This window comes from Oncorhynchus keta, chromosome 13, assembly GCF_023373465.1.
Source record: "Oncorhynchus keta strain PuntledgeMale-10-30-2019 chromosome 13, Oket_V2, whole genome shotgun sequence".
NCBI lineage: Eukaryota > Metazoa > Chordata > Actinopteri > Salmoniformes > Salmonidae > Oncorhynchus > Oncorhynchus keta.
The window spans coordinates 16,306,974-16,330,450 of NC_068433.1; the positions used below are offsets into that span (position 1 = coordinate 16,306,974).

The window sequence follows — 23,477 nt, forward strand, 5'->3', positions numbered from 1 at the left end:
AATTGTGGGGCCTCTGAGGCAATTTTTTGGAAGACCCAGCAGTAGAATCCAGGAATTCAATTGAATGCAGTTAGTACATCTTCCAACATCAACCATGAAACCTTAGTTAGATACAAAGCCTTCCAAACAGCTCATTATGTAATAACTTTGTGTAGCCTTACTTTGGGCCAGCAGGTAGCCTAGTGGTTAAGAGCATTGGGCCAGTAACCGAAAGTTTGCTGAATTGAATCCCCGAGCTGACCAGGTAAAAAATCTGTCATTCTGCCCCTAGACAAGGCAGTTAACCCACTGTTCCCCGGTAGGCCGTCATTGTAAATAAGAATTTGTTCTTAACTGACTTGCCTTGTTAAATAAAGGCTAAACTTGAGAGAGATGAGCCTTAATAAAAATAAAAAATCATCCCTTGAGGCATGGGATTATTGAAACTGCCTCTTCATTTTACAGTGCATTGCAATCTGACCTCTACGACTTGTTTTTGTTCTATAACAGAGGCATATGGGCCTAATTTGAGGTAGTAGACAACGTTCTTATAGAACATCTCTCAAGTTGGTGAGTTATTGAGTATAGGAAAGCAAGTCAAGGGCGACGTAACTAACATTTTATTGATCAGATGTGGCTCAAAATAAAGCTTGTGAATCCGGTTCTTCTGTACATTTCAAAAGCACGTTATGATGAGATCAACAATCAATGGCTAAAGTGTGTACAGTTCACATGACTTCAGTATATGAATCAACATGTACTAGATGTAAGCTAATAAAGAAAAATATAACTTGGGCGTTTCTCTTTTTGAGTGGTTTTGGAAATGGTTGAGAATGCGGAATTAGAGTTGTGGACATTACTGCTTTCATTTACTTGTTTCTTCCTGTCCAGCATCTGACCATTGGATGTGCATCCTTTGGTTACTGTACAACCTTGTTTTTATCTACAAGAACGACTTAGCAAACCATTTGAAATACTGCAGTCACTGTATTATACCACAGGTTAAGGTTTTGGATCCTCTAGACTAGCTATAGAACGGTCATAGCTTAGAAAGGCACAGTGATGGAACAGAATGTTCCTGAAGCAGGCAGTTAGTGCAGTAATATATAATCACCTAACCGGCTATTTCCCCTGAGTGATGTTAGACCACAAAGAGTACTATCGACCTACCCATAATTCCCCTTTAATGTCTTTCCACCGACGCACCCGAGGACTCCAAAGTCAGCCCGTTTGCTGGCTAGAGGCCAGAGGCTCATTCAGGAAGGTGCGACATGACAACGTTCAGATAGATATACATTGTGTCGAGCAGATATTCTTCTTTGTCATGGAGAATAGGCAACTCAGTCCGCTCTGCACGTTACAGTTCTATCTGCAGGTTTCACTCTCCTGAACACACCCAAGAGTAACAATATGATGTTACTGTACCGTAGCTTATATTTTCAAATACTGTGCATTTAATATAGGGTGAGAAATTCATTATTTATTTTTGTTAGATAACACAAAACGATTTATTCACACAAAATGACCATGTCCACAGAACACGACTATAATGACATACATTTCTATGGTTTCTGCCTCAATTCAATACCATAAATAAACATACAAAATGACTAATAACATTAGCGTTAATATAATGAGATGCTTTGAATTCTGGTCAATCACTTCTCTTCAATAGCCACCGTATGTATGCCTTAATACTTCATTTCAGCTAACCGTAACACACACACAGAGTGAATTATGACATCATTATCATATGAAATCAATGCCAAAATGAACCGGACACTTTGGCTTCTTCACTGGTTGTATAGAAGATAAAGCTTCAAGTTGTTGAGTGAACGGCACCCCTGGAAATAAGGCAGATAAATCCAATCAAAATCCCCGGAGCGTCAACTTTGATTGAAATATTTCTAGACGGGCCTTCTACTGTCATTCAGTACAGAAATGTAAATATTATATATAAATATTGATCAATACCAATGCAGATCAAGCCCGGGGATCCTACTGTGTTATCATAATTGTGATACACTACTGTCATGGTAATTCATGTTCGGAAGAAGAAGAGATTTGTTTGAATACAGTGTGACACGCCAGTGCAGCGAGGCTATCTGACTATTCCCTCTTACCTTCCCAGGCCGTTCCCCACTGACTCCCTAGGGTGGGCATCGGTTAGGGGAAATGGACCTCCGGGCTAGGACCTCGTCTATCTCGGAGTCTGTGGCCCCCTGAGGACCAACCAATACATTAGCACTGAGTTCTCACACATACACATAACTAGCTTAATCCCAGTTGGTTTATGATACAGTAACTTGTCATTGACAATAAGAAAACAGACCTGTCTTACTACATCACACTATAGCCAAAGAGAAAGGAGAGAGAGAGAGAGAGGAGGGTCAGGGGGAGAGGGAGCAATGTAGTCTGCATATGACTTTCTGTCATTCTGCTGGAGCTCCAGTTCCTTATGGACCGATTCTGCATTTCTATCTGGTCTATTCCCCCATCTACAGCAGCCAGACACGCCACAAAACTTTTAGGGAATTGTTAATACTAAAACTATTTTGGAATGAGGGTGATGTGAGCCGAGGATGAGGCAAGTCAAAACATTAGCTTCCAAACAAAGTGTAGGGATCAGGCATGACTGCAGCCCTGGGTTCAAATACTAGGCTTTACTTTTAGCTTTTGTTCTAGTCTGTCTAGAGTGGCAGCTGGGTGGGGTTGGCCATTTTACAACTATTTCTATTGCTTCCATTGTGCCAGGAAAGCTCAATGAAGCTGGCAGTAACTGGTCAATTTAAGTTACTGTTCAATCGTGTCAAGGTTAAATCGCTGTTGTGATTGCTGTTATGGTTTCCAACGCACCCAAATGAACGCGACATGTGTCTTACTCACATGGGCGAGTCTGTGCACCGCTCTAGGGGTGGTAAGGAGTCCTCGGACGCGGTGTTGGACCTCCTCCCACATGCCCTGGGAGCTGGGGCGTGACCTGTCCATAGAGATAAGAGACAAGGATCAGGACAGGGTCAGGCCTGAACCAACTGAGATGGAGGACATTTGTCAATGGCATTACGCTCCTTATAGGAGCCAAGATCTTACATCAAAATCATTCATGTAAGCTCGACATACCCATTTTGTCTCGAGCTTTCCCTGTAGGAGTGCAAAAGCATGGAATGGCTGGGTGTAGCGGTGGAGGATCTCCCTATGTTAACCAGGGAACACCGTTGGCTTGGACCTGGTGGGTAGTCCAGGAGATTGTCTGTGTCAGAGGACAGGGACTGTGGGAGACGAGGAGAGGAGTCGGTGGTCAGGGTGGGTCTGGCCGTGACAGGGGAGAGGTGGGGTGTAGGGGAGTGTCCAGTCCCAAGCCAGGGGTCGCTTTTCTAAGGACAGGAGGAGAAGAGTAGAGCAAAGCAGGGGGTAAAAAAACAACAGTAAAATAAAATAAAAACTATTTGATTCAGTTGGGAGTCCAAAGCCTGAAATTATCCTAGCATTTTCCAAACAGAATGAATGGTTGATTTTATTTAGAGCAAGTGTCCAAAGGTGGATGGATTGATGAGATGAGTTCAATGTCCTATTTCCTTCATCAACAAAGTTGCACCACTGAATGTGAATGTCATCATCTCAATGATGTTATGCCCAGTACAGGGAATCATTACCACATGACTGGGTAGGGTCGAGGATAAAACCACACCTGGGAATATTCTTCAGTTCAAATAACAGAGTGCTGTTCTCTGCCAACTGCTGTCTATAATGCCATACATTAATACACACACATACACTCATGGGCATTCACACACTGCAGCTGGATCCTGGACTTCCTGACGGGCCACCCCCAGGTGGTAAGGTAACAACACATCCGCCACGCTGATCCTGGGGCGGCAGGGTAGCCTAGTGGTGAGAGCGTTGGACTAGTAACCGGAAGGTTGCAAGTTCAAATCCCCGAGCTGACAAGGTACAAATCTGTCGTTCTGCCCCTGTTCTTAACTGACTTGCCTAGTTAAAATAAATACAAATAATAACTCAACACAGGGGCCCCTCAGGGGTGCGTGCTTAGTCCCCTCCTGTACTCCCTGTTCACTCACGACTCCAACGCCATCATTAAGTTTGCCGATGACACAATAGTGGTAGGCCTGATCAACGACAAGACAGCCTATATGGAGGAGGTCAGAGACCTGGCCGTGTGGTGCCAGGACAACAACCTCTCCCGTAACACGATCAAGACAAAGGAGATGATTGTGGACCGAGCATGCACCCATTCTCATTGACAGGCTGTAGTGGAACAGGTTGAGTCGTGAATCGGGCACGACAAAACCTATTCCTGAAAAGATTTGGCATGGGTCCTCAGATCCTCAAAAGGTTCTACAGCTGCACCATCGCGAGCATCCTGACTGGTTGCATCACTGCCTGGTATGGCAACTACTCAGCCTCCAAGGCACTACAGAGAGTAGTGTGTACGGCCCAATACATCACCGGGGCCAAGCTTCCTGCCATCCAGGACCTCTGTACCAGGCGGTGTCAGAGAAAAGACCTAAAAATTGTCAAAGACTGCAGCCATTCTATTCATAGACTGTTCTCTCTGCTACTGCACGGAAAGTGGTACCGGATAGCCAAGTCTAGGTCCAACAGGCTTCTAAACAGCTTCTACCCCCAAGCCATAAGACTCCTGAACATCTAGTCAAATGACTATCCAGACTATTTACTTTGTCCCCCTCTTTTACACCGCTGCCACTCTATGTTGTCATCTATGCATAGTCACTTTAATAACTCTACCTATATGTACATATCACCTCAGCTAACCGGTGGACCCGCACATTGACTCTGTACCGGTACCCCCCTGTATATAGTCTCGCTACTGTTATTTTACTGCTGCTCTTTAATTACTTGTCACTTTGATTTCTTATTCTTATCCCTATTTTTTTTAAACTGCACTGTTGGTTAGGAGCTAGAAAGTAAGCATTTCACTTAAAGGTCTACATCTCTTATATTCGGCGCATGTGACTAATAAAATTTGATTTGACACACACACACACACACACACACACACACACACACACACACACACACACAAATACAACTATGTATGAACTTGTTGCTGACTCGCTGTCATGACATAGCAGATGTCATACTGTCATTTTTCACCATGACAGCTCACACCACTAGATGTAAAATATACTTACATGACGGGGTAAAAACTCCTCATCTATATCCCAGCTGGAACCCAAACTGAGCTGTGCCAGCCGCCCCATGTTTCCATGACAACTGTCCATCTGGCTGGCTTTGCACGGAGAGAGGGAGCGTGATCTGGGCATCACTGGTGCCCGCCAGGCACCGTCCCAATCGCCTCTCCGGTGTACCTTTCGGGACCTTTTAGTGTGTTTCTTTGGCACCACTGTCCTCTGTGATCGAATGAGTGAATGAGCAAAGTATTATTCCATATGCTCAGTGTTTCTCAATCTTGGCCCTTGGTCCAATGGGAATAAGTGGTTGAAAATAAGTCCTGCACATTGGCCTACAATGGGTTAGCCTGGTCCCATATCATGGTGACCATAGGAGTTACGAAAGCACAAAAAGATCTGGGAACAGGCTAATAGAGAAACGTTAACATTAAGTGGAAGTCTATGGAGAGTGCTAATGACGTAAACTGAAAGCATTACCATTGGAGACCTGAGATGGGTGCTGTTGACCTCTGCGTTCGCAGAGCACTCACTGATGGTTGTTCTGGTGAAGAACTCTAACCTTGGAGCAATGCCCTGGGAAAGATGAGAGCGAGTGGATCATTTGAATGGATACTGGCCCAATTCACTAGTTTGAAGAGCAGTTTAATGCATCAACGTAAATTGTATCCACTCTGTGCAGGTACGCTGCCTCTGTATTGTCCTAATCGGACCTATCAATCAGTGTCTAGTGAACCATCGCCGTCTCATACATCTCACTGAAACAGGACTACAGCCTGGTTCTCCATAGTGATGGTGTAAGCGCTCTTCTACTTACAGGGAAGCTAATGGAGCGTGTCATGAGAACCTCTCTGTCCACTCCAGAGAAGGATGGAACCAATTTGGGCTCTGGAAATAGGAAGCGTCTGGCGTCTTCCTCAAAGCAGGCCAGGGCCTCCCCCACTGCAGCAAAGCACACAGAGGTCAATCACTGCAGTCCTGTGTGGCTCAGTTAGTTAGTAAGCACACACCGCAAAGATCATGGGGTAATTTCTTGCAGGGGTCACGTATACTAAAATGTATGCACCCAATGTACTGCAAGTTGTTTTGGATAAAAAGCAGCTGCTACATGGCATATTATGATATGATCTACTTGCTTATGGTGTATTAGGCCAGTGCTTCCCAACTCCGGTCCTGTAGTACCCCGAACCGCACACATTTTTGTTGTAGCCCCAGACAAAAAACACCTGAATTAACTCATTGAGGGCCTGATGATGTTTCTTCTTCTTCTGGGGCCTCAATAAACATGTGTACTGTTGGGGGTACATGATGACTGGGGTGGGGACCACTGTATTAGACTGTGTCTGTATCATGTTAAAGTTAAACACTTAGCTTACAAATTTTGATCAAAGTCATTTCTAAACATTTTGAAGATTACTGCACCTGGGGGGATCAACTGTACCAATTCAACTTTGACCGTTTCATCTGGGGGGAAAATAAGCAAACACACAGTCGTTGAATATGAGCATACAACATTGTAGTAGCAAAATTAATCAAATAGGCCGAAAGCAGTGGAGGCTGGTGGAAGGAGCTATAGGAGGACGGGCTCATCGTAATGGCTGGAATGAAATTAATGGAAGAGTCAAACGTGGTTTCTGTTTGATACTGTTCCATTTATTCCATTCCAGCCATTACAATCAGCCCATCTTCCTATAGCTCCCCCCACCAGCCTCCACTGGCCAACAGGTATATCAAATATAACATACATTCCAGCATCTCTGCAACATCTCCTGGGTCAACAGCATAGTGGAACACCTGGATGTGAACAGAAACTGAACAAATCTCATTTAGAAAATCTTGTTCATTCCCATTTTAGAATTGATCTGTTACTAGTTTATAGAACCGCTGCATGGTGTCAACCTCCTGGCATCCAAGAGAGCTACAGGGAATTTAGGCTTTTGTTCCAGCCCTGCTCTAAGTCAACAAATTATGCCCCCAGATGAAAAGCTGATGAGTTTATACTGTGCAAGAGCTGGGGTAGAACAAAAACCTGCACTCCTGATAGCTCACCAGGAAGAGACGCATCACATTAACCCACTTTCTCAAATCTCATCTTCTCTCGAAACAGGAGAGGGAAGACAGGGGGGAGACACACAGACTTGCGGTATTGGCTCATGAAGCACACACTGAGGTAGATGTCATCCTTTGCTGACAAATGCACACCAGGGCATGATACCTGAAATGTAATGAATAAATGGTTATGGTGTCATGAACAACACCGGCTTTGCAGATACACGCTCACCATGTTTAATGTAGCGATTGAAAAGCAAGATCCAAATTGGGGCTTGAACCAACAATTCTCCGATGATGACCATCTGTGGTGCCATAAAAGCTCTGGCCTCATAGCATAGGCAGTAGTATCAATACACTCAAGGCTACATAATAACTGCAAATGAAAATTATATAGCCTGGCAAAATCAAACAGTGGGTGGATCCCACAAATATATCACCGAATGTCATTACTGTTATGTATAGATCTTGCATGAAAGCTTACAAACTAAAGTTAGCTAGTGTGTTTGAACAGAGACAGTTGAGTTAAGTCTCAAGACAGCCAATTTATATGCACCACTGTACACGACGCTCCACAAGTAAACTACTACCTGGGAAGCAGGTCGCTAGCTGGTTGCATTAACAAAAATGTCTTACCGCTCTAAACTGTAAGTCAACTACCACTTTCATTGCTTTCCGAGACATTAATTTCAAGTTTGATGGTGACGCTATTCGTTTGATGCTAGCTAGCTATTAATTTAGCAGCACAGGTCAGCGTCATGTGTTTCCATGGCGTCTGAAACTTCCGGTTTCAACCAAATTATTTTAGGTGCATTATCTTTCCTTGGCCACAAGAGGGTAGTAGGCACTACTGTATACCACTAGGATTCTCCTGTAGAATGACCAAATATTTTATTTTAACCCTTTTTTACATTGAGATTTCTTTTTGCCCATTTATTTTAACCCTTATTTTACATTGGGATCTTTTTTTTTAGACCAGAGGAAAGAGTGCCTCCTACTGGCCCTCCAACACCACTTCCAGCAGCATCTGGTCTCCCATCCAGGGACTGACCTGTGTAACAGTAGTCATTTTTACATATGGAGAATATTTTTATTCCAGTAATACCAGTCTGCTTTGTAAGTATATATTTTTTTACATTTTAATGAAACAAGGCTTGCTGCAGAGCATCAAGAATAGGTCTGAAGGTAGAACATAGAACTGCAGATATGTACGACTTGTTCACTTACTATAAGCACTCCAAGTAAAATATCTTCCATTAAATAAAGTTGAAAACAGAAATTTTGTGTTATTAAAACATTGACTAAAAAAAGAGCTATAATTCGGCTAAATAAATACAAAACTCACTAAATCAACCATTTTGCAATCGATAATTCATATTAGGACACAGCTATGCTGCACTCATATTTAGGGGCGTCTTCCGACTGCAGTGTGTCCTGTCATCCCTGTACGTTCTACTGTTGGTCCTGTTCGTTGCCCGTTGTGTTCGGTGTGACCGTCTCTGCGTCTCTGTCAGATTCCTCCTCATCCTCCGTGGCTATGCCCTCCTGGCCCAGGGGAATGGCCCCTTTCCTTAGAGGCAAGACAGTGAAGAAGGCTTCCTGCCAGTTCCCTTTCTCCAGGTACACCAGTATGATCTCAAACACTGTGCCAGGGAACACAAACACTTATAAATTCATAAATAAAAATAAATCCTGAGCACATTAATTCTATCACATAAACTTCATATACAGAAGTATGTGGACACCCCTTCAAATAAGTGGATTTGGCCATTTCAGCCACACCCGTTATTGACGTGTATAAAATCGAGCACACAGCTATACAATCACCATAGACAAACATTGGCAGTAGAATGGCCTTATTGAAAAGCTGTGACTTTCAACATGGCACCGTCATAAGATGCCACCTTTCCAACAAGTGAGTTTCATAAAATGTTTTGCCCTGCTAGAGACGACCCGGTCAACTGTAAGCTCTGTTATTGTATAGTGGAAACTCAAAAGAGCAACAACGGCTCAGCCGCGAAATGGTAGGCCACACAAGCTCAAAGAATGGGACCACTGAGTGCTGTAGCGCGTAAAAATCCTCTGTCCTCAATTGCAACACTCACTACCGAGTTCCAAACTTCCTCTGGAAGCAACGTCGGCACAATAACGGTTTGTTGGGAGCTTTATGAAATGGGTTTCCATGGCCGAACAGCCACACACAAGCCTAATTTCACCATACGCAATGCCAAGAGTCGGCTGGAGTGGTGTAAAGGCTCGCCTCCTTTGAACTCTGGAGCACTGGAAACACGTTCTCTGGAGTGATGAATCACGCTTCACCATCTGGCAGTCCCACGGACCAATCATGGTTTGGCAGATGCCAGGAGAATGCCACCTGCCTGAATGCATTTTGCCAACTGTAAAGTTTGGTGGAGGAGGAATAATGCTCTGGGGCTGTCTTTCATGGTTTGGGCTAGGCCCCTTAGTTCCAGTGAAGGGAAATCTTAAAGCTACAGAATACAATGATATTCCAGATGATTCTGTACTTCCAACTTTGTGGCAACAGTTTGGGGAAGGCCCTTTCCTGTTTCAGCATGACAATACCCCCATGCAGAAAGCGAGGTCCTTACAGAAATGGTTTGATAACGGTGTGGAAGAATTTGACTGGCCTGCGCAGAGCCCTGACCTCAACCCCATCGAACACCTTTGGGATGAATTGGAAAGTAGACTACTAGCCCGACCGTATCGCCCAACATCAGTGCTTGACCTCACAAATGCTATTGTGGCTGAATGGAAGAAAGCCTCTGCAGCAATGTTTCAACATCTGGTGGAAAGCCTTCCCAGATGTGTGGAGGCTGTTATCGCAAAAGGGGGGACCAACTTATTATTTTCCATGATTTTGGAATGAGATGTTTGATGAGCAGGTGTCCACATACTTTTGGTCATGTAGTGGACCACTAATGCTCTGTAAAAAATCATTTCATAAGGGTCAATACCACATGACTAGGCCACAGTAAATGGAGTTGGTGTCATTAGGATAGTTCCTCACCGTGGTTGACCGCCAGCACTTTGCGGCTATTCATCTTGACAAAGCTGTTCAGTGGGAGCTGTGCGTGGTCAATCCCCAGCTCCTGAGCCCGTTTAAAGGTGATGCCCTATAGGACAAGGTTAAAGGTCAGACCAACAACTGAGAAACATAGGACCTGAAGAGGGCTCCATTTAATGGTCTCAGATCTACGCAAAGTGTCTAGGGGTAGAGGGGCGATTTGGAACTGGACGTCTTGACTTCCTGGTCAACACACCCAATCTATTAGATAAAAATATTTATATTTTCGGTGTCCTGTGGCAATCGAACATATCTTCTAAATATTCTAGGTAATTGTGGTACAGACCTTGTGGTGGTTGTGGTCCACCAGGCCTCCGATGACATAGGCCTTGGTTTCATCCAGCTCTGTCAGCACATTGGGAGAGTCAGAGGTCAAGTACACCAGCTCCTCCTTGACCACCACCTCATGGTACGCCTCTGTTTTGACCGTTATATCCTGCCCCGGACACACACACAGAAGGTATCAGGTGTTGATGTAATTTGCAGCCTTTCCCTCTTCACCTATAGAAGTCCTACGGCCTAATGACACCTTACTCTTCCTCCAGTTATAAAGCTCTCTTTAACCACCCAGATTACATCCCTCAGTAGTGGGATATTCAAATGGGTTAAATCGCCCCCAAATATAATGGGTTGGCATCTGATGGAATGTGTTTGGGAGAGGCGTTGACTTGTGAATGCATTCAGTTGCACCCAGCACTCAGCTCAAAACACAGACTAGATATGTTGTCCCACTAGACAAGATTCTTGCCTACCTTTCACCAGAAGTTTAAATATGGAAACTCTCACTAGACATTGAGGATTTACATTACTCGCTATCGGTATATACGCAAACGCAGTGCATCACGCGCAGCGTACCTGTGAAAAACACACCGCTCTGTATTTCCCTTGGTCATTTCAACATGCATTGCCTGTGTGCGTATTCAAACTAACTGACTTTGTACACTCACCTTCCAGTTAACCCATCCTTCATCAGTCTTATCCATGTTTTGCTTCAGCTGTCCACCAAGGCTGGTTAAATAAAACTAGGAGAAGAGAGAAAATACACCACTTGAGTCTTGAATCACTTGACTTCAGTGGAGGTTGATGTTGCAGGGGATGACGATGATGGCAATGTCCTGTGGGGCAGGTAGACTGACCTGAACAGGGTGCGCCGCTCGTCTGTTAACTGAATAACATCTCTGGATTTGTTTATGGAGCTTCTTAACATCCTACACAGGGGAGACAATACATAAACACAGGATTCAATACTGTTCCTTTCTTGTATTTACATGGAACGTTGCAGACAAACAGAAATGTCATGATTCTTTACTCTACATGTCTGAGTTTAATATCTGTTCTACATAATATTTTTCTATCAGGACATTCCACAAAATTGTGCCCTACTGACCACAGGGGCCCTGACAGCCCACCTTAAACATCATGAGGTTGTCGAAGCTGCAGTCTATCACCAGTCTCAGAGGGCTACTGGGTGTCACCTCTTTCCTCAAATGCTTCCGGCCCACAAACTCCCCTCCCTCCTCCCCCTGATTCTTCCTCTCAAGGCTCCTCTTCTGCCTCTTCTCCTTTCGCTTCTGCCTGGGTAGCACACCAAAAACAAAAAGTTATTCAAATGGAAGGATTTCATGACACTATAAAAGATCAGACAATATTTTTATTTCACCTTTATTTACCCAGGCAGGCCAGTTGAGAACAAATTCTCATTTACAACTGCGACCTGGCCAAGATAAAGCAAAGCAGTGCGACACAAACAGAGTTACACATGGAATAAACAAAAAGTACAGTCAATAACACAATAGAAAAAAATATATATACAGTGTGTGCAAATGAAGTGAGATTAGGGAGGTAAGGCAATAAATAGGCCGTAGTGGCGAACTACTTACAATTTAGAAATTAAGCACTGGAGTGATAGATGTGCAGAAGATGAATGTGCAAGTAGAGATACTGGGGTGCAAAGAGAGTGGGACAATGTGGGGATGAGGTAGATGGATGGTCTATTTACAGTTGGGCTATGTACAGGTGCAATGATCTGTGAGCTGCTCTGACAGATGGTGCTTAAAGTTAGTGAGGGAGATATGATTCTCCAGCTTCAGTGATTTTTACAATTCATTCCAGTCATTGGCAGCAGAGAACTGGAAGGAAAGGCAGGCCAAAGGAGGAATTGGCTCTGGGGTGACCAGTGAAATATAAAGCTGCTGGAGCGCATGCTACGGGTGGGGGATGCTATGGTGACCAGTGAGCTGAGATAAGGTGGGGCTTTACCTAGCATAGACTTATAGATGACCTGGAGCCAGTGGGTTTGGCAATGAATATGAAGCGAGGGCCAGCCAAAGAGAGTATACAAGTCGCAGTGGTGGATAGAATGAGGCTTTGGTGACAAAACAGATGGCACTGATAGACTGCATCCAATTTGCTGAGCAGAGTGTTGGAGGCCATTTTGTAAATGACATCGCCGAAGTCAAGGATCGGTAGGATGGTCCGTTTTAAGAGGGTATGTATGGCAGCATGAGTGAAGGATGCTTTGTTGCGAAATAGGAAACCTATTTTTAAATTTTGGATTGGAGATGCTTAATGGGAGTCTGGAAGGAGAGTTTACAGTCTAACCAGACACCTAGGTATTTGTAGTTGTCCACATATTCTAAGTCAAAACCGTCCAGAGTCGTGATGCTGGACAGGCGGGCAGCGATCGGTTGAAGAGCATGCATTTAATTTTACTTGCATTTAAGAGCAGTTGGAGGCCACGGAAGGAGAGTTGTATGGCATTGAAGCTCGTCTGGAGGTTAGTTAACACAGTGTTCAAAGAAAGACCAGAAGTATACAGAATGGTGTCGTCTGCGTAGAGGTGGATCAGATAATCACCAGCAGCAAGAGCGACATCATTGATGTATACAGCGAGAAGAGTCAGCCCGAGAATTTAATCCTGTGGCACCCCCATAGAGACTGCCAGAGGTCCGGACAACAGGCCCTCTGATTTGACACACTGAACTCTGAGAAATAGTTGGTGAACCAGGGGAGGCAGTCATTTGAGAAACCAAGGCTGTTGAGTCTGCCAATAAGAATATGGTGATTGACAGCCGAAAGCCTTGGCAAGGTTGATGAATACAGCTGCACAGTATTGTCTATTATCGATGGTGGTTATGATATCGTTTAGGACCTTGAGCGTGGCTGAGGTGCACCCATGACCAGCTCGGAAACCAGATTGCATAGCGGAGAAGTTACCGTGGGATTCGAAATGGTTGGTGATCTGTTTGAAAGCCAAGTTAACTAAAACCTTAGAAGAACAGGGTAGGATAGATAAAGGTCTGTAACACCTTTGGTCTAGAGTGTCTCCCCCTTTGAAGAGGGGGATGACCACAGCAGCTTTCCAATCTTTGGGAATCTCAGATGATACAAGAGGTTGAACAGGGGGTTGCAACAATTGCGGCGGATAATCTTAGAAAGAAAGGGTTCAGATTGTCTAGCCCAGCTGATTTGTACGGGTAAAGATTTTGCTGCTCTTTCAAAACATCAGCTATCTGGATTTGGGTGAAGGAGAAATGGGGGAGGCTTGGGCAAGTTGCTGTGGGTGGTGCAGATCTGTTGACCGGGGTAGTTGTAGCCAGGTGGAAAGCATGGCCTGCCGTAGAAAAATGCTTATTGAATTTCTCAATTATCGTGGATTTATCAGTGGTTACAGTGTTTCCTAGCCTCAATACAGTGGGCAGCTGGGAAGAGGTGCTCTTATTCTCCATGGACTTTTAGTGTCCCAGAACATTATGGAGTTTGTGCTACAGGAAGCAAATTTCTGTGATAATTTCAATACGACATGATCATACACAACAAGGCACTTCCTGCTTACAAAAATCAACATTAAAAATGTATCATGTGGGCATGCTTCAAGGCACAACTTGCCATAAGTCAATAGTGGCAATCTATGTAGAGTTGAATTCTGTTGTTGTTAATTTTTGTAAGCAGTATGATGATGTCTTACTGTTAAGTCAATAATGGGTCACTATGTACATAATCACAAAGAAGTAGCCTAAGTGAATGCATCAGGGGAAGTTTTTATTGAAAACATTACTTAACACTTAAAACAGTAACGTATACCTAGTTAGCTACTTACTTACGAAGGTTCCTCTCCTCCTCCCATTTCTGGTGCCTCATAAGCTTCTTCCTCTGTTTTTTTGAAAGAGTCTCGGTTTCTCCATTATTAGCACTGCTCTGTCCATCCTTATTCTCAGTGGCACTGGCAACATCATTCTTCTCATTTGACGGTGTTAAATATTCGCTGGACATTGGTCGTGTGTTTTTACTTATGTTGCAAACAGCCTGGTTGTCGCTACTACTAGCTAGCTAGTGTTCAAATGCACGTACTACTGGGAAAGTAAAGCTTACCAACCACATGCATATAATAATTCACACACACATTTGCTAACTAATGGTTTTATTTTTTTAACTACCCTATAAAAACATAATACATTGGCTAAATGTTCCCTGTCAGTCTGTCCATTCCACATATACCCTTTTCCGTTGCTCCACAGTGTATCCTCACCGTCTTCCGCAAAGTCGCACAATTTATGACGCTCTGCGGCTAGCCAAAGATCTAGGTTCAATCTATCTATGCACACTATGGTGGTAGAAATGAAAGTAAAACTTCTAAAACTAGTTTAACTTGTTTCAGTTGCAACGAGAGAGGAGATATTGTACAACATGAAAATCTTCACTGTTCTCCTTTGTTTAATTCCATATGCAGGTAAATTAGAACATATATTATGTTATTAATATTATTATTTTCTGTTTACCCTTTATGCTATCTTTCATCCCTGTTGTGGCGGTTCACAACCTCCCTATTAGTGTTGAGCGATTACTGTTTTTTTTTTAGGTCGGTTTGTTGATTTTTTTATTTAAATATCATGGTTTTCGATTTAAAAAAACATAAAATGCATTATAAAATACAGCATTTAAATTAAAATAATGAACATTCAATTGCCAAAACATTGGGTAGACATCAATAGAAACATAGGAAATGACTATGAAATAATACAATATTTATTTAGTGTATATTACTTAGTTTTTATTTGGTGACTTTATTATTTGTCATTCCTTAAAGTAATCAACTCTGCTCAGACAGTAACAGTCACCCAGCCAGGCCATCTAACATAATGTCCTCCCCATACCGTAGTTATCCTATTTAGCTAGCCCGCCTAATTATGCTGCAGAGTTGTCTAAAGAAATCATTTGACTAGTTCTTCAAAGTAGATAAATCATACTTTCACGAACTGTCTCTGTCCTTCTCATCGTTGTGTTGTGTACATTCCTATTTCAGACGGTCTGTGTGTATCGCTAACCTTACGTCCAAAGATCATTATATAGTGACATAATTATATATCATTATATAATGACGAGACGCTCATGTCTCCGCCCTAACAATGGGAGGCGTTGTCCCAAAGACGGGAAGGCATGCGACAAGCTAGGTAGAAACCCATAGGAAACCCATTGGGTTTATTTTGGACAGATTTTGCCGAGAGTGAAACCTCTCGCTTCGCCTCTTTCCTCTCTGATCCGTTTGAGCAGGAATAAACTGCCGCAATGAATTGTTTTTTTTTATGGTTAATTACTACGTTTCTTGCGCTGAACAAAAAATCTAAATGAATTTCAAGTAATTAATCCAACGTCGGTAGTTAGTAAATTAGGCCTACTTGTTTACTAACCATACAAAAAACAACCGAAATGAAATGTCGTTTAATCGCTTAGCCCCATTCTATATTCTTCCCAGGTGTGCTAGGATTCCTACAGGTGCAGTGGCTGCGCTGTCGACTGACAGATGAGTATGTATGGACAAATGCTGAGGGACACATTGAAAGTAATAACAGCTACAGAGATGCCGTGTTGCAGTTTGACAACTCGGGGAACAGCGCTTTGTTGTCTGACTCAATCACATTCCTTGTTGCAGGTGAGTCAGATCCGTGGAGCCTAAACTCAAATACTATGTTTATTTTGTCATTACTTTACACACCTATTACACTGTGTGTTTTGCATTAGGGTTTATCCAGAGCGATTGGCATGGTTTATACATTCTTAGCACCTTTTTCCTGTCTTTCCCTATAGGATAACCCTTTGAAGAACCCTTTTTGGTTCCAGTTAGAACCCTTTCCCCAGAGGGTTCTACACAGAAGCCAAAAGAGTTGTATCTGGAACCAAAAAGGGTTCTCCTAGTCCTATGGCAGTGTTCACAAACCTTTTATGAGGAGTCAAGATCACTGCTCTGATTTTTATTTTATTTTAAATTTTAAACAAAATAACATTAACCTATAAACTGTTCTGTAGGCATTATGTTTGGGCTGTATGACTAATATACATGATCACAGCATATTAGCTCTATGCCTGGCCTGCCAATATTGTTATTCTTAGACCATATTATATTTCAAAACTCAAGCTTTGATAACAAAATAGATCAGTTGTTGTAGCACTTGTGTAGCATAAATGTAAATAATTAGCTTTTTATTTTACTGGACTGATGGGGGGTCAAATCTAGATGTCAGTGATCTTCAAGGTCGGAAAGTCGGACCTCATGAAAGATGCCCAAGGTTCCAACTTGAATTCCGAGTTAGATGACCTTTCAAAACTACTTTTTCCCAGTAGGATCACTTTTTTTCCCCGACTTCCCAGTTGTCTTGAACACACTGAAATCTGACATTTCTGAGTTCCCAGTTTTTATGAACACGCCATTAGTCTAAGGAGAGGCCTCCGGTGAGACTGAACAGAGCGGGGGGACACCGTCTTCCAAACAATGGCGAAACTGGAGTAGCACCACATCTGCCTCATGCACAAACTTCTGTCGTTCCTTTGACAAGAGAATGTGAAATATTCCTCGATATTAAAATAAACACGTGAGCTGCTAATAATAGTAAAAACGCAGGGCTATCGATACACTTGGCTACTCATACATTGTAGCGTGAGTGGAAGTACAGAGAATAGTTTGTTTTGTAATAGTGTTGATTAAAAACAGTGACAGTGCTGAATTAAACATTTAAAACCATGACCACAGAGACACTGTCAAATAATTGGCCATCGCAGTAGGCACACTCGATTTAGACACACATACCCGGTGTGACATTAAATGGTTAAAAATGGGAACATGTTGCTTACCCGGTCCGGTGCGCAGGTCGTCTGAATCAATTGCACCTAATGCCAACAGTGGGGGGAAAAAGGAGTGAAAGCCTTTATTGTCGCCCTGTTGGCCACCACGGTCCTATGGGGACAGCCAAATAACCCTTTTGGAACCCTTTTTCAAAGAGTGTAGGGCTCTGGGATTATCCACACATTTTCTACCACAACAACCCTGAGTAAGAGAAACAACTTAGATACAAAGTCACTGTTTTTCTGCTACTTGTGTTTGTTGGAATTCTAACCCAGATGTATCTTCCCCAGCATCTAAGGTGGATATGAGGAAGTTTGTGGAGGGTCCGGTGGATCGACTGCAGTGTGACATCCACAGGTACAGCAAAGGGATGAGCCGTGTGCGCTGGCCAAGCCTGGGAGGAACAGGGCACGACATTTGGTTCACCTGCACACTGCGGCACACCGCAGGCCTCTTCAACATCACCTCCTTCCTCAGAGTCACCCCGGCCACGACCTTGTCGACCCACCAGCAAGACTTCTTCAGCTGGTTCACCATCGGAGTTAAAGAAAAAATAAGCGCCTCCGGTATGGTGCAGACCAATGGATTTATTTTGTATTGTGGACATGCATACAATTCCTGCATACACTTTAACATATACTCTTGTGTCTATGATTTTATACAGGTATGTATGGCAGTGGTCCAACCTAAGATCTGCCTGTGTACCTTTCCTCTATTGCCCTTACCTTCCTCACACTCTCCCTGTGGCCTGTCTTTATGTAGCTGTGATGGTGCTTATGACCCGCTCTCCTTCCGTGCGGGTGGGCCTGCAGAAAGAGACGACCCTGCATTGTCAGTTTGCTGTGGACCACAAGGTCCCTCACCTTACAGTCGAGTGGCATTTTCAGCGGCGCGGAGGGCGCCGGACCAAGCTGTTCAGCTACTCCAGCCGCTCAGATCAGACAGAGGGCAGCGGGGTGGCAGTGAAGGGCATTGCCGGGGGGGATGCCTCCCTGACTGTGCCCATCACCAAGGTGAGCAGTGAGGGGACGTACGTGTGTTCCGTCCGCGTACCCCCACTCAACGGGAGTGTGGACATCACGCTGCACATCATAGGTGAGACCTCTGTGGGTATGAGGGAGGCAGCTCACTGTGTTGGGGTCAATTTAGTTTTCAATTCAGTCAAATCAGGAAGTGAATTGAAATCATTGAAAATGTCTTAATGACTTGAGGAAGTGCAACTTTAAATAATCACACAGGTGCATGGCAGTCACTAGATGCCCATCTTTTGTGTTTCACTCTTCTCCTCCCTCAGAGCCTCCTGATGTTTCTTTGACCGCAAAGGAGGAGCAGATCCCCAGCGTAGTGTGTGAGGCTAATGGCTTTTACCCCCTGGATGTGGAGATTGACCTTTTCAAGGAGACTAGCAGTGGTCAACGGCCTGAGAAGCTGGGGAACATCTTGCGCTCTAGTCACCTCCAACATCATGACGATACTCACTCTGTGGCAGCCTTCGTCCGGCTGCGGCCCTCCCCTCAGGACTCGGGGTGCGCAATATATTCCTGTAGAGTGTCACACGTCTCCCTGCAAGGTCTGTACATCCACAAGAGCATTATCGGCCCAGGTGAGATCAATCAATCAATCAATCAATCCAATGTATAAAGCCCTATACATATCAGCACCAGTCACAAAGTGATGCAAAATAAGTAAAAGCAAAAGATGGTCAGAACAACAGCCTAGTTAGAAGACACCTACAGATGACTTAAACAGAGCAGGTTTTTAGAGGACATTTCTGTTCAAATGTTAGGAGTAGATCCTCTGTGTGAATGTAATATTATATATTTAACCTGTGATGAATCTTATCAGGCTGTTGGACTTGGATTCATCTGACCTTGCCTGGACTGGTATGCCTGATTTTTGTGATAATTTTCATAGGTGAGCCTTTCCTACTCTGTGGACATAATCATTGAGTCACTGCTTGAATGACTGATAGTTCACTCAAATGATAAAATATCCTTTTGGTTTCTTTAACCTGTAAACTTGTTCAATGGATTAGTGTTGATTAACTGTGAGGACAAATTATTTTCTTTCACAGCAGTAACAAGACGGCGTTATTTTTAACAAGACAGTACAAAGACGATAAAAGAAAGACGAAACAAGAAAGTCTCCACCTCCTTGTCCCCCTTTTGCTGCTCAGTGGGTCAAATGTTTCTGGTAAGCTTCCTGAGCGGCATGATGGCTGAGTGATCCCATGGTGTTTATACTGTTGTACTATTGTTTGTACAGATGAATATGGTACCTTCAGGCATTTGGAAATTGCTCCGAAGGATGAACCAGACGTGTGAAGGTCTGCAAAAAAAATTCTGTGGTTTTATTCTGAGGCTGTTTTCTTTTGATTTTATCATAATGTCAAGCAAAGAGTGTCGTGGTAATTTCCTGTATTACTAAGTGAAAGGAGAGTTTACAAACCACACACAAGTCAGAGTTATACTTTAAACTTAATCTTTTAATAATATGAGCTTCACCATAGCCCTTTGACTCTCAGATCAATTCAGTGTCTATAAATGAATTCTGAGAATGTCAACATAATGGCAACTGAGATCTTTTATAGCAAAGATCCACCCCTCTCAACTCATAATGACGAACCACAGGTCTTAGGAAAACGGAAGACTTTTACTTGAGAGAGGAGTATCCCATAGCCAGTATCATGACGTTGGCCTCTTTGGGTACAGCAAGCCCATCCCCCTCTCCCTGCCTCCCCCTTGCCTCCTATAACTAGGCTGCTGTGGTCAGAGGTCCTAAATTCCTGAGAAGACCTCATGGACACACAGTTACAGAGAGTAGTTTTTCATGGAGACAAAGGAAATCCTTACACCTCACAGAAATTGAGGTACGAACAAATTTCATGTTCCGGAGAAAGTGTAAAAGATCGGTGAAGAATCCAGCTACGAACTGGTCCGTTTGTCACAACTTGGGAAGCTCATGGGAGATGGTGTGGCCACATTACCATAACGCTGTTTATATAATAGCCCCAGATATAAGGTTTACATCGAATTGTTGTATAAGATGAATGAGTGAGTATGATACTGTTTACACAATTTTAAAATGTGATTTTGGACTGTTTAATGAAGGAAAACTCAAAGGGAATTGGATTTGAACTTAATCAGAGGACCGCTCCTGAGCCTAGTTAGGTTCAGACATCCTGGGACAGACCTTTTTTGCCATTCCGAATAAAACCCAACTTTGAGAAATTATCCCCAGACCGAGCTTACCTCAATTATGAGATGGCTAAAGGTTGCAGACCATTGCTGAATATTTTAACCATACCACGTGGTTAAACTCTTAGACTATCGATACCGACAGAATGAGAACAAGTCTTTGATATTAATTACTAGTCTTCAGTTTGGAATTCGGTATCATTGAACGCGAAGAACGACAACCGCCGAAACATCCATCTATAACGAATTTCGCTTTGAACTATCCCCTCTAACCAAGACAGAGGGAGAGAGACGGACAATTCTACAAAATAAATACTTTTCACCAGCGATCAAGACGACACACTGAGCGTAAATATATTGATTCATTGCAATTGTTCCCGAATGAGTGAGTGTTCATGTGTAAAGGATTAGCATTTCGATTGTTACAATTATTAACTCTGTAGTGACTTCTTAGTCGAACCCCACTTCTCCTTTGTCTAACAAGCCGCCATGCCGGTTCAGCCTACTAGGGCACATTTTCCTATCATTTCATGTAACCACATTTACCATGTTTGTTTGTTTATGCATTTCTGTGAATTACTTAGTTAGTAATAAATAAATTATTTAAGACAATTGATGTATGGATGACTCATAGTGAAGACTGGGTTCGTGCAGATAACCAACAATTTACGACGTTTGGAATGAGACTAACGTGAGTTTAAATAAATCATTAATCAGAAGACTATTGATCAGATATGAAAATATCTGAAAGGTTATATTGGGAAATTATAACTTTAATCTGAATACTTTCCTTGGTGCCCCGACTTCCTAGTTAATTACAGTTACATGATTTTTCAGTTTAATCGTGTAATACTAATTACAGGAATCTTTGATAAAAACTAAGTCTTCAATTTAATGATAGTAAAGACACCACACCAGACGGCATTAGCTATAAATTATCGTTCAGTTTGCTCTCTAAGACAAGGTTCTACTTCTCGTTCTTGGTACTTCATATTACCAAAACATTACCTCATCCAATGACGTATATCAATTGTCAATTCTAGATACTCCCATCTCAAATACAACCCACCCCTGGACAAGCTCCCTGAGAGGAGTGTGCCTCTAGGTCATATACTATGAAAGACAAGTTTTGACATCAGAGGGGACATACAATGGTTCCAGACACTGCCATACTCCTCCCCCCAATGGGAAAAGTAGGGAGTGACTGGTGTACAGACATTGTGGAGCCCTTCACATGGTTTAACAGATACCCTCACATATGAAGACAATCCTGACCTCTCCCCTCTCTGGGCCCCAAGTGACTTTTACCACATAAGCATATTTTTGAAAGTAGATAAAACATCTTATTTATCAATGTTGCCTAACTAATTCTGATTCTGCTACGACAAGAGGCACTGAGTTTGAAGGTCGGCCTTGAAATACATACACAGTCATCCAATTAACTCAAAAGATATCAATTAGCCTATCAGAAGCTTCTAAAGCCATGGCATTATTTTCTGGAATTTTCCAAGCTGTCCTAATCAACTTGCACAATATAGTTTGTTAACAAGAAATTTGTGGAGTGGTTGAAAAATGAGTTTTAATGACTCCAACAGTGTATGTAAACTTCCGACTTCAACTGTTTTACCTTTGATGTGAAATGGCATTATGCTTATCCTTGTTATTCCGATCATAACTATTTTATTAACATTATTATTCTCTTGGCCAAATATTATATTCACAAATGTAAATGGGGTGGGAAAAAAAAAATATTTTTTTCATTTTTTTTTTCATTTAACTATTTTTCTATTGTGTTTGTTTGTTTATTCCATGTGTAACTCTGTTACGACACTCTGTTTGTGTCGCACTGCTTTGCTTTATCTTGGCCAGGTCGCAGTTGTAAATGAGAACTTATTCTCAACTAGCCTACCTTGTTAAGTAAAGGTGAATTTTTTTTTATTTCTACAATTTTATAAACCCTCAAACTTGTAAAACTTAAAAAGTAGGATAAATGATTCAAAGTCATGTCTATTAATGTCTCATTGCCTTGTCACATATTAATGATGTCCTGAATTATTCTTTCTTCGGGGGGGGGGGTTTGCCTGGTGTTCTATTATTTCATTTTTTTCATTGTATTCACAGGATTGTCCCTGTATTGATGTGTAATATTATTATTTTTGCAATAAACTACATTTAAAAAATAAAATAAGGCATAATGTACTTTAATATTCATGTCATACCAGTGCAGTGGTATATTTTTATATAACCAACTACTGCACCGATGTTAGCATAGAGTTAATTAGCACCCATTTGCACGTGAGCGAGCTAATTTCTTACAGTAAGTGAATATTATTTGGACAAATATGCCTATTTGAGCAGGAAGGCTAGGTTTACATGGACAGTTATGTCATCGATTTGATCGTTGATTTTCTGTGTTTCTTCAATGCCTTGTGTTGGCTGGCTCTACATGTGTATCGTTGATGCCGACGGCCATTTCCTAAGTTACACATAGCGAGTCTACACAGCATACACACAGTATACAGTGAGTGAAAAAAGTAATTGATCCCCTGATGATCTTGTACGTTTGCCCACTGACAAAGAAATTATCAGTCTATAATTTTAATGGTAGGTTTATTTGAACAGTGAGAGACAGAATAACAACAAAAAAATCCAGAAAAATGCATGTCAAAAATGTTATAAATTGATTTGCATTGTAATGAGGGAAATAAGTATTTGACCCCTCTGCAAAACATGACTTAGTACTTGGTGAAAACCCTTGTTGGCAATCACAGAGGTCAGACGTTTCTTGTAGTTGGCCACCAGGTTTGCACACATCTCACGAGGGATTTTGTCCCACTCCTCTTTGCACATCTTCTCCAAGTCATTAAGTTTGAGGCTGA

At 42.6% G+C, this 23,477-nt stretch overlaps 3 protein-coding genes across 8 annotated transcripts; 1 reads left to right on the top strand and 2 right to left on the bottom strand.

Annotated features, from left to right (window-relative positions):
• Positions 1–542: 542 nt before the first annotated feature.
• Positions 543–8,088, bottom strand: spata6l (spermatogenesis associated 6-like). 6 transcript variants are annotated; one of them, XM_052459456.1, is made up of 11 exons: positions 7,836–8,088; positions 7,228–7,365; positions 6,896–6,944; positions 6,573–6,614; positions 5,968–6,092; positions 5,631–5,726; positions 5,154–5,372; positions 3,100–3,248; positions 2,866–2,959; positions 2,103–2,201; positions 543–1,823 (listed from the first exon to the last, which is right to left on the bottom strand). In XM_052459456.1, the coding sequence occupies exons 1-10, from the start codon at positions 7,881–7,883 to the stop codon at positions 2,130–2,132; spliced, it is 1,032 nt and encodes a 343-aa protein (XP_052315416.1). In that variant the 5' UTR covers positions 7,884–8,088; the 3' UTR covers positions 543–1,823; positions 2,103–2,129. The 6 variants fall into 6 exon arrangements, with proteins under 6 accessions (XP_052315416.1, XP_035639369.1, XP_052315417.1 ...); XM_035783476.2 differs by having other exon boundaries at positions 3,100–3,353; positions 7,836–7,972; XM_052459457.1 differs by having other exon boundaries at positions 3,100–3,353; positions 7,200–7,365; positions 7,836–7,845.
• A 221-nt stretch (positions 8,089–8,309) lies between these two features.
• On the bottom strand, positions 8,310–14,816 carry LOC118391956 (tRNA methyltransferase 10 homolog A-like). The gene is made up of 7 exons (XM_035783481.2): positions 14,384–14,816; positions 11,694–11,859; positions 11,421–11,492; positions 11,232–11,306; positions 10,571–10,720; positions 10,228–10,333; positions 8,310–8,842 (listed from the first exon to the last, which is right to left on the bottom strand). Exons 1-7 carry the CDS (start codon positions 14,554–14,556, stop codon positions 8,652–8,654), a joined length of 933 nt encoding a protein of 310 aa, XP_035639374.1. The 5' UTR covers positions 14,557–14,816; the 3' UTR covers positions 8,310–8,651.
• Positions 14,817–14,848: 32 nt separating this feature from the next.
• Positions 14,849–21,223, top strand: LOC118391954 (tapasin-like). The gene is made up of 7 exons (XM_035783474.2): positions 14,849–15,013; positions 16,037–16,213; positions 17,692–17,967; positions 18,164–18,496; positions 18,696–19,004; positions 19,247–19,315; positions 19,476–21,223. Exons 1-7 carry the CDS (start codon positions 14,971–14,973, stop codon positions 19,499–19,501), a joined length of 1,233 nt encoding a protein of 410 aa, XP_035639367.1. The 5' UTR covers positions 14,849–14,970; the 3' UTR covers positions 19,502–21,223.
• Positions 21,224–23,477: the final 2,254 nt, after the last annotated feature.

What these genes read in the sequence shown, in the direction of transcription:
- LOC118391956 (XM_035783481.2), bottom strand. Translation starts at nt 14,556, where the DNA reads ATGTCCAGCGAATATTTAACACCGTCAAATGAGAAGAATGATGTTGCC. An exon ending in GAGGAGAGGAACCTTCGTAA is followed by an intron (nt 11,860 to 14,383) that starts GTAAGTAGCTAA and finishes TGTGCTACCCAG; the next exon opens with GCAGAAGCGAAAGGAGAAGA. An exon ending in ACAACCTCATGATGTTTAAG is followed by an intron (nt 11,493 to 11,693) that starts GTGGGCTGTCAG and finishes TCCCCTGTGTAG; the next exon opens with GATGTTAAGAAGCTCCATAA.
- LOC118391954 (XM_035783474.2), top strand. Translation starts at nt 14,971, where the DNA reads ATGAAAATCTTCACTGTTCTCCTTTGTTTAATTCCATATGCAG. An exon ending in AGAAAAAATAAGCGCCTCCG is followed by an intron (nt 17,968 to 18,163) that starts GTATGGTGCAGA and finishes GTCTTTATGTAG; the next exon opens with CTGTGATGGTGCTTATGACC. An exon ending in TTTTGTGATAATTTTCATAG is followed by an intron (nt 19,316 to 19,475) that starts GTGAGCCTTTCC and finishes TTTCTTTCACAG; the next exon opens with CAGTAACAAGACGGCGTTAT.
- spata6l (XM_035783476.2), bottom strand. Translation starts at nt 7,883, where the DNA reads ATGTCTCGGAAAGCAATGAAAGTGGTAGTTGACTTACAGTTTAGAGCG. An exon ending in CACGCTCCATTAGCTTCCCT is followed by an intron (nt 5,727 to 5,967) that starts GTAAGTAGAAGA and finishes CATCTTTCCCAG; the next exon opens with GGCATTGCTCCAAGGTTAGA. An exon ending in CGGTGCACAGACTCGCCCAT is followed by an intron (nt 2,202 to 2,865) that starts GTGAGTAAGACA and finishes GTTGGTCCTCAG; the next exon opens with GGGGCCACAGACTCCGAGAT.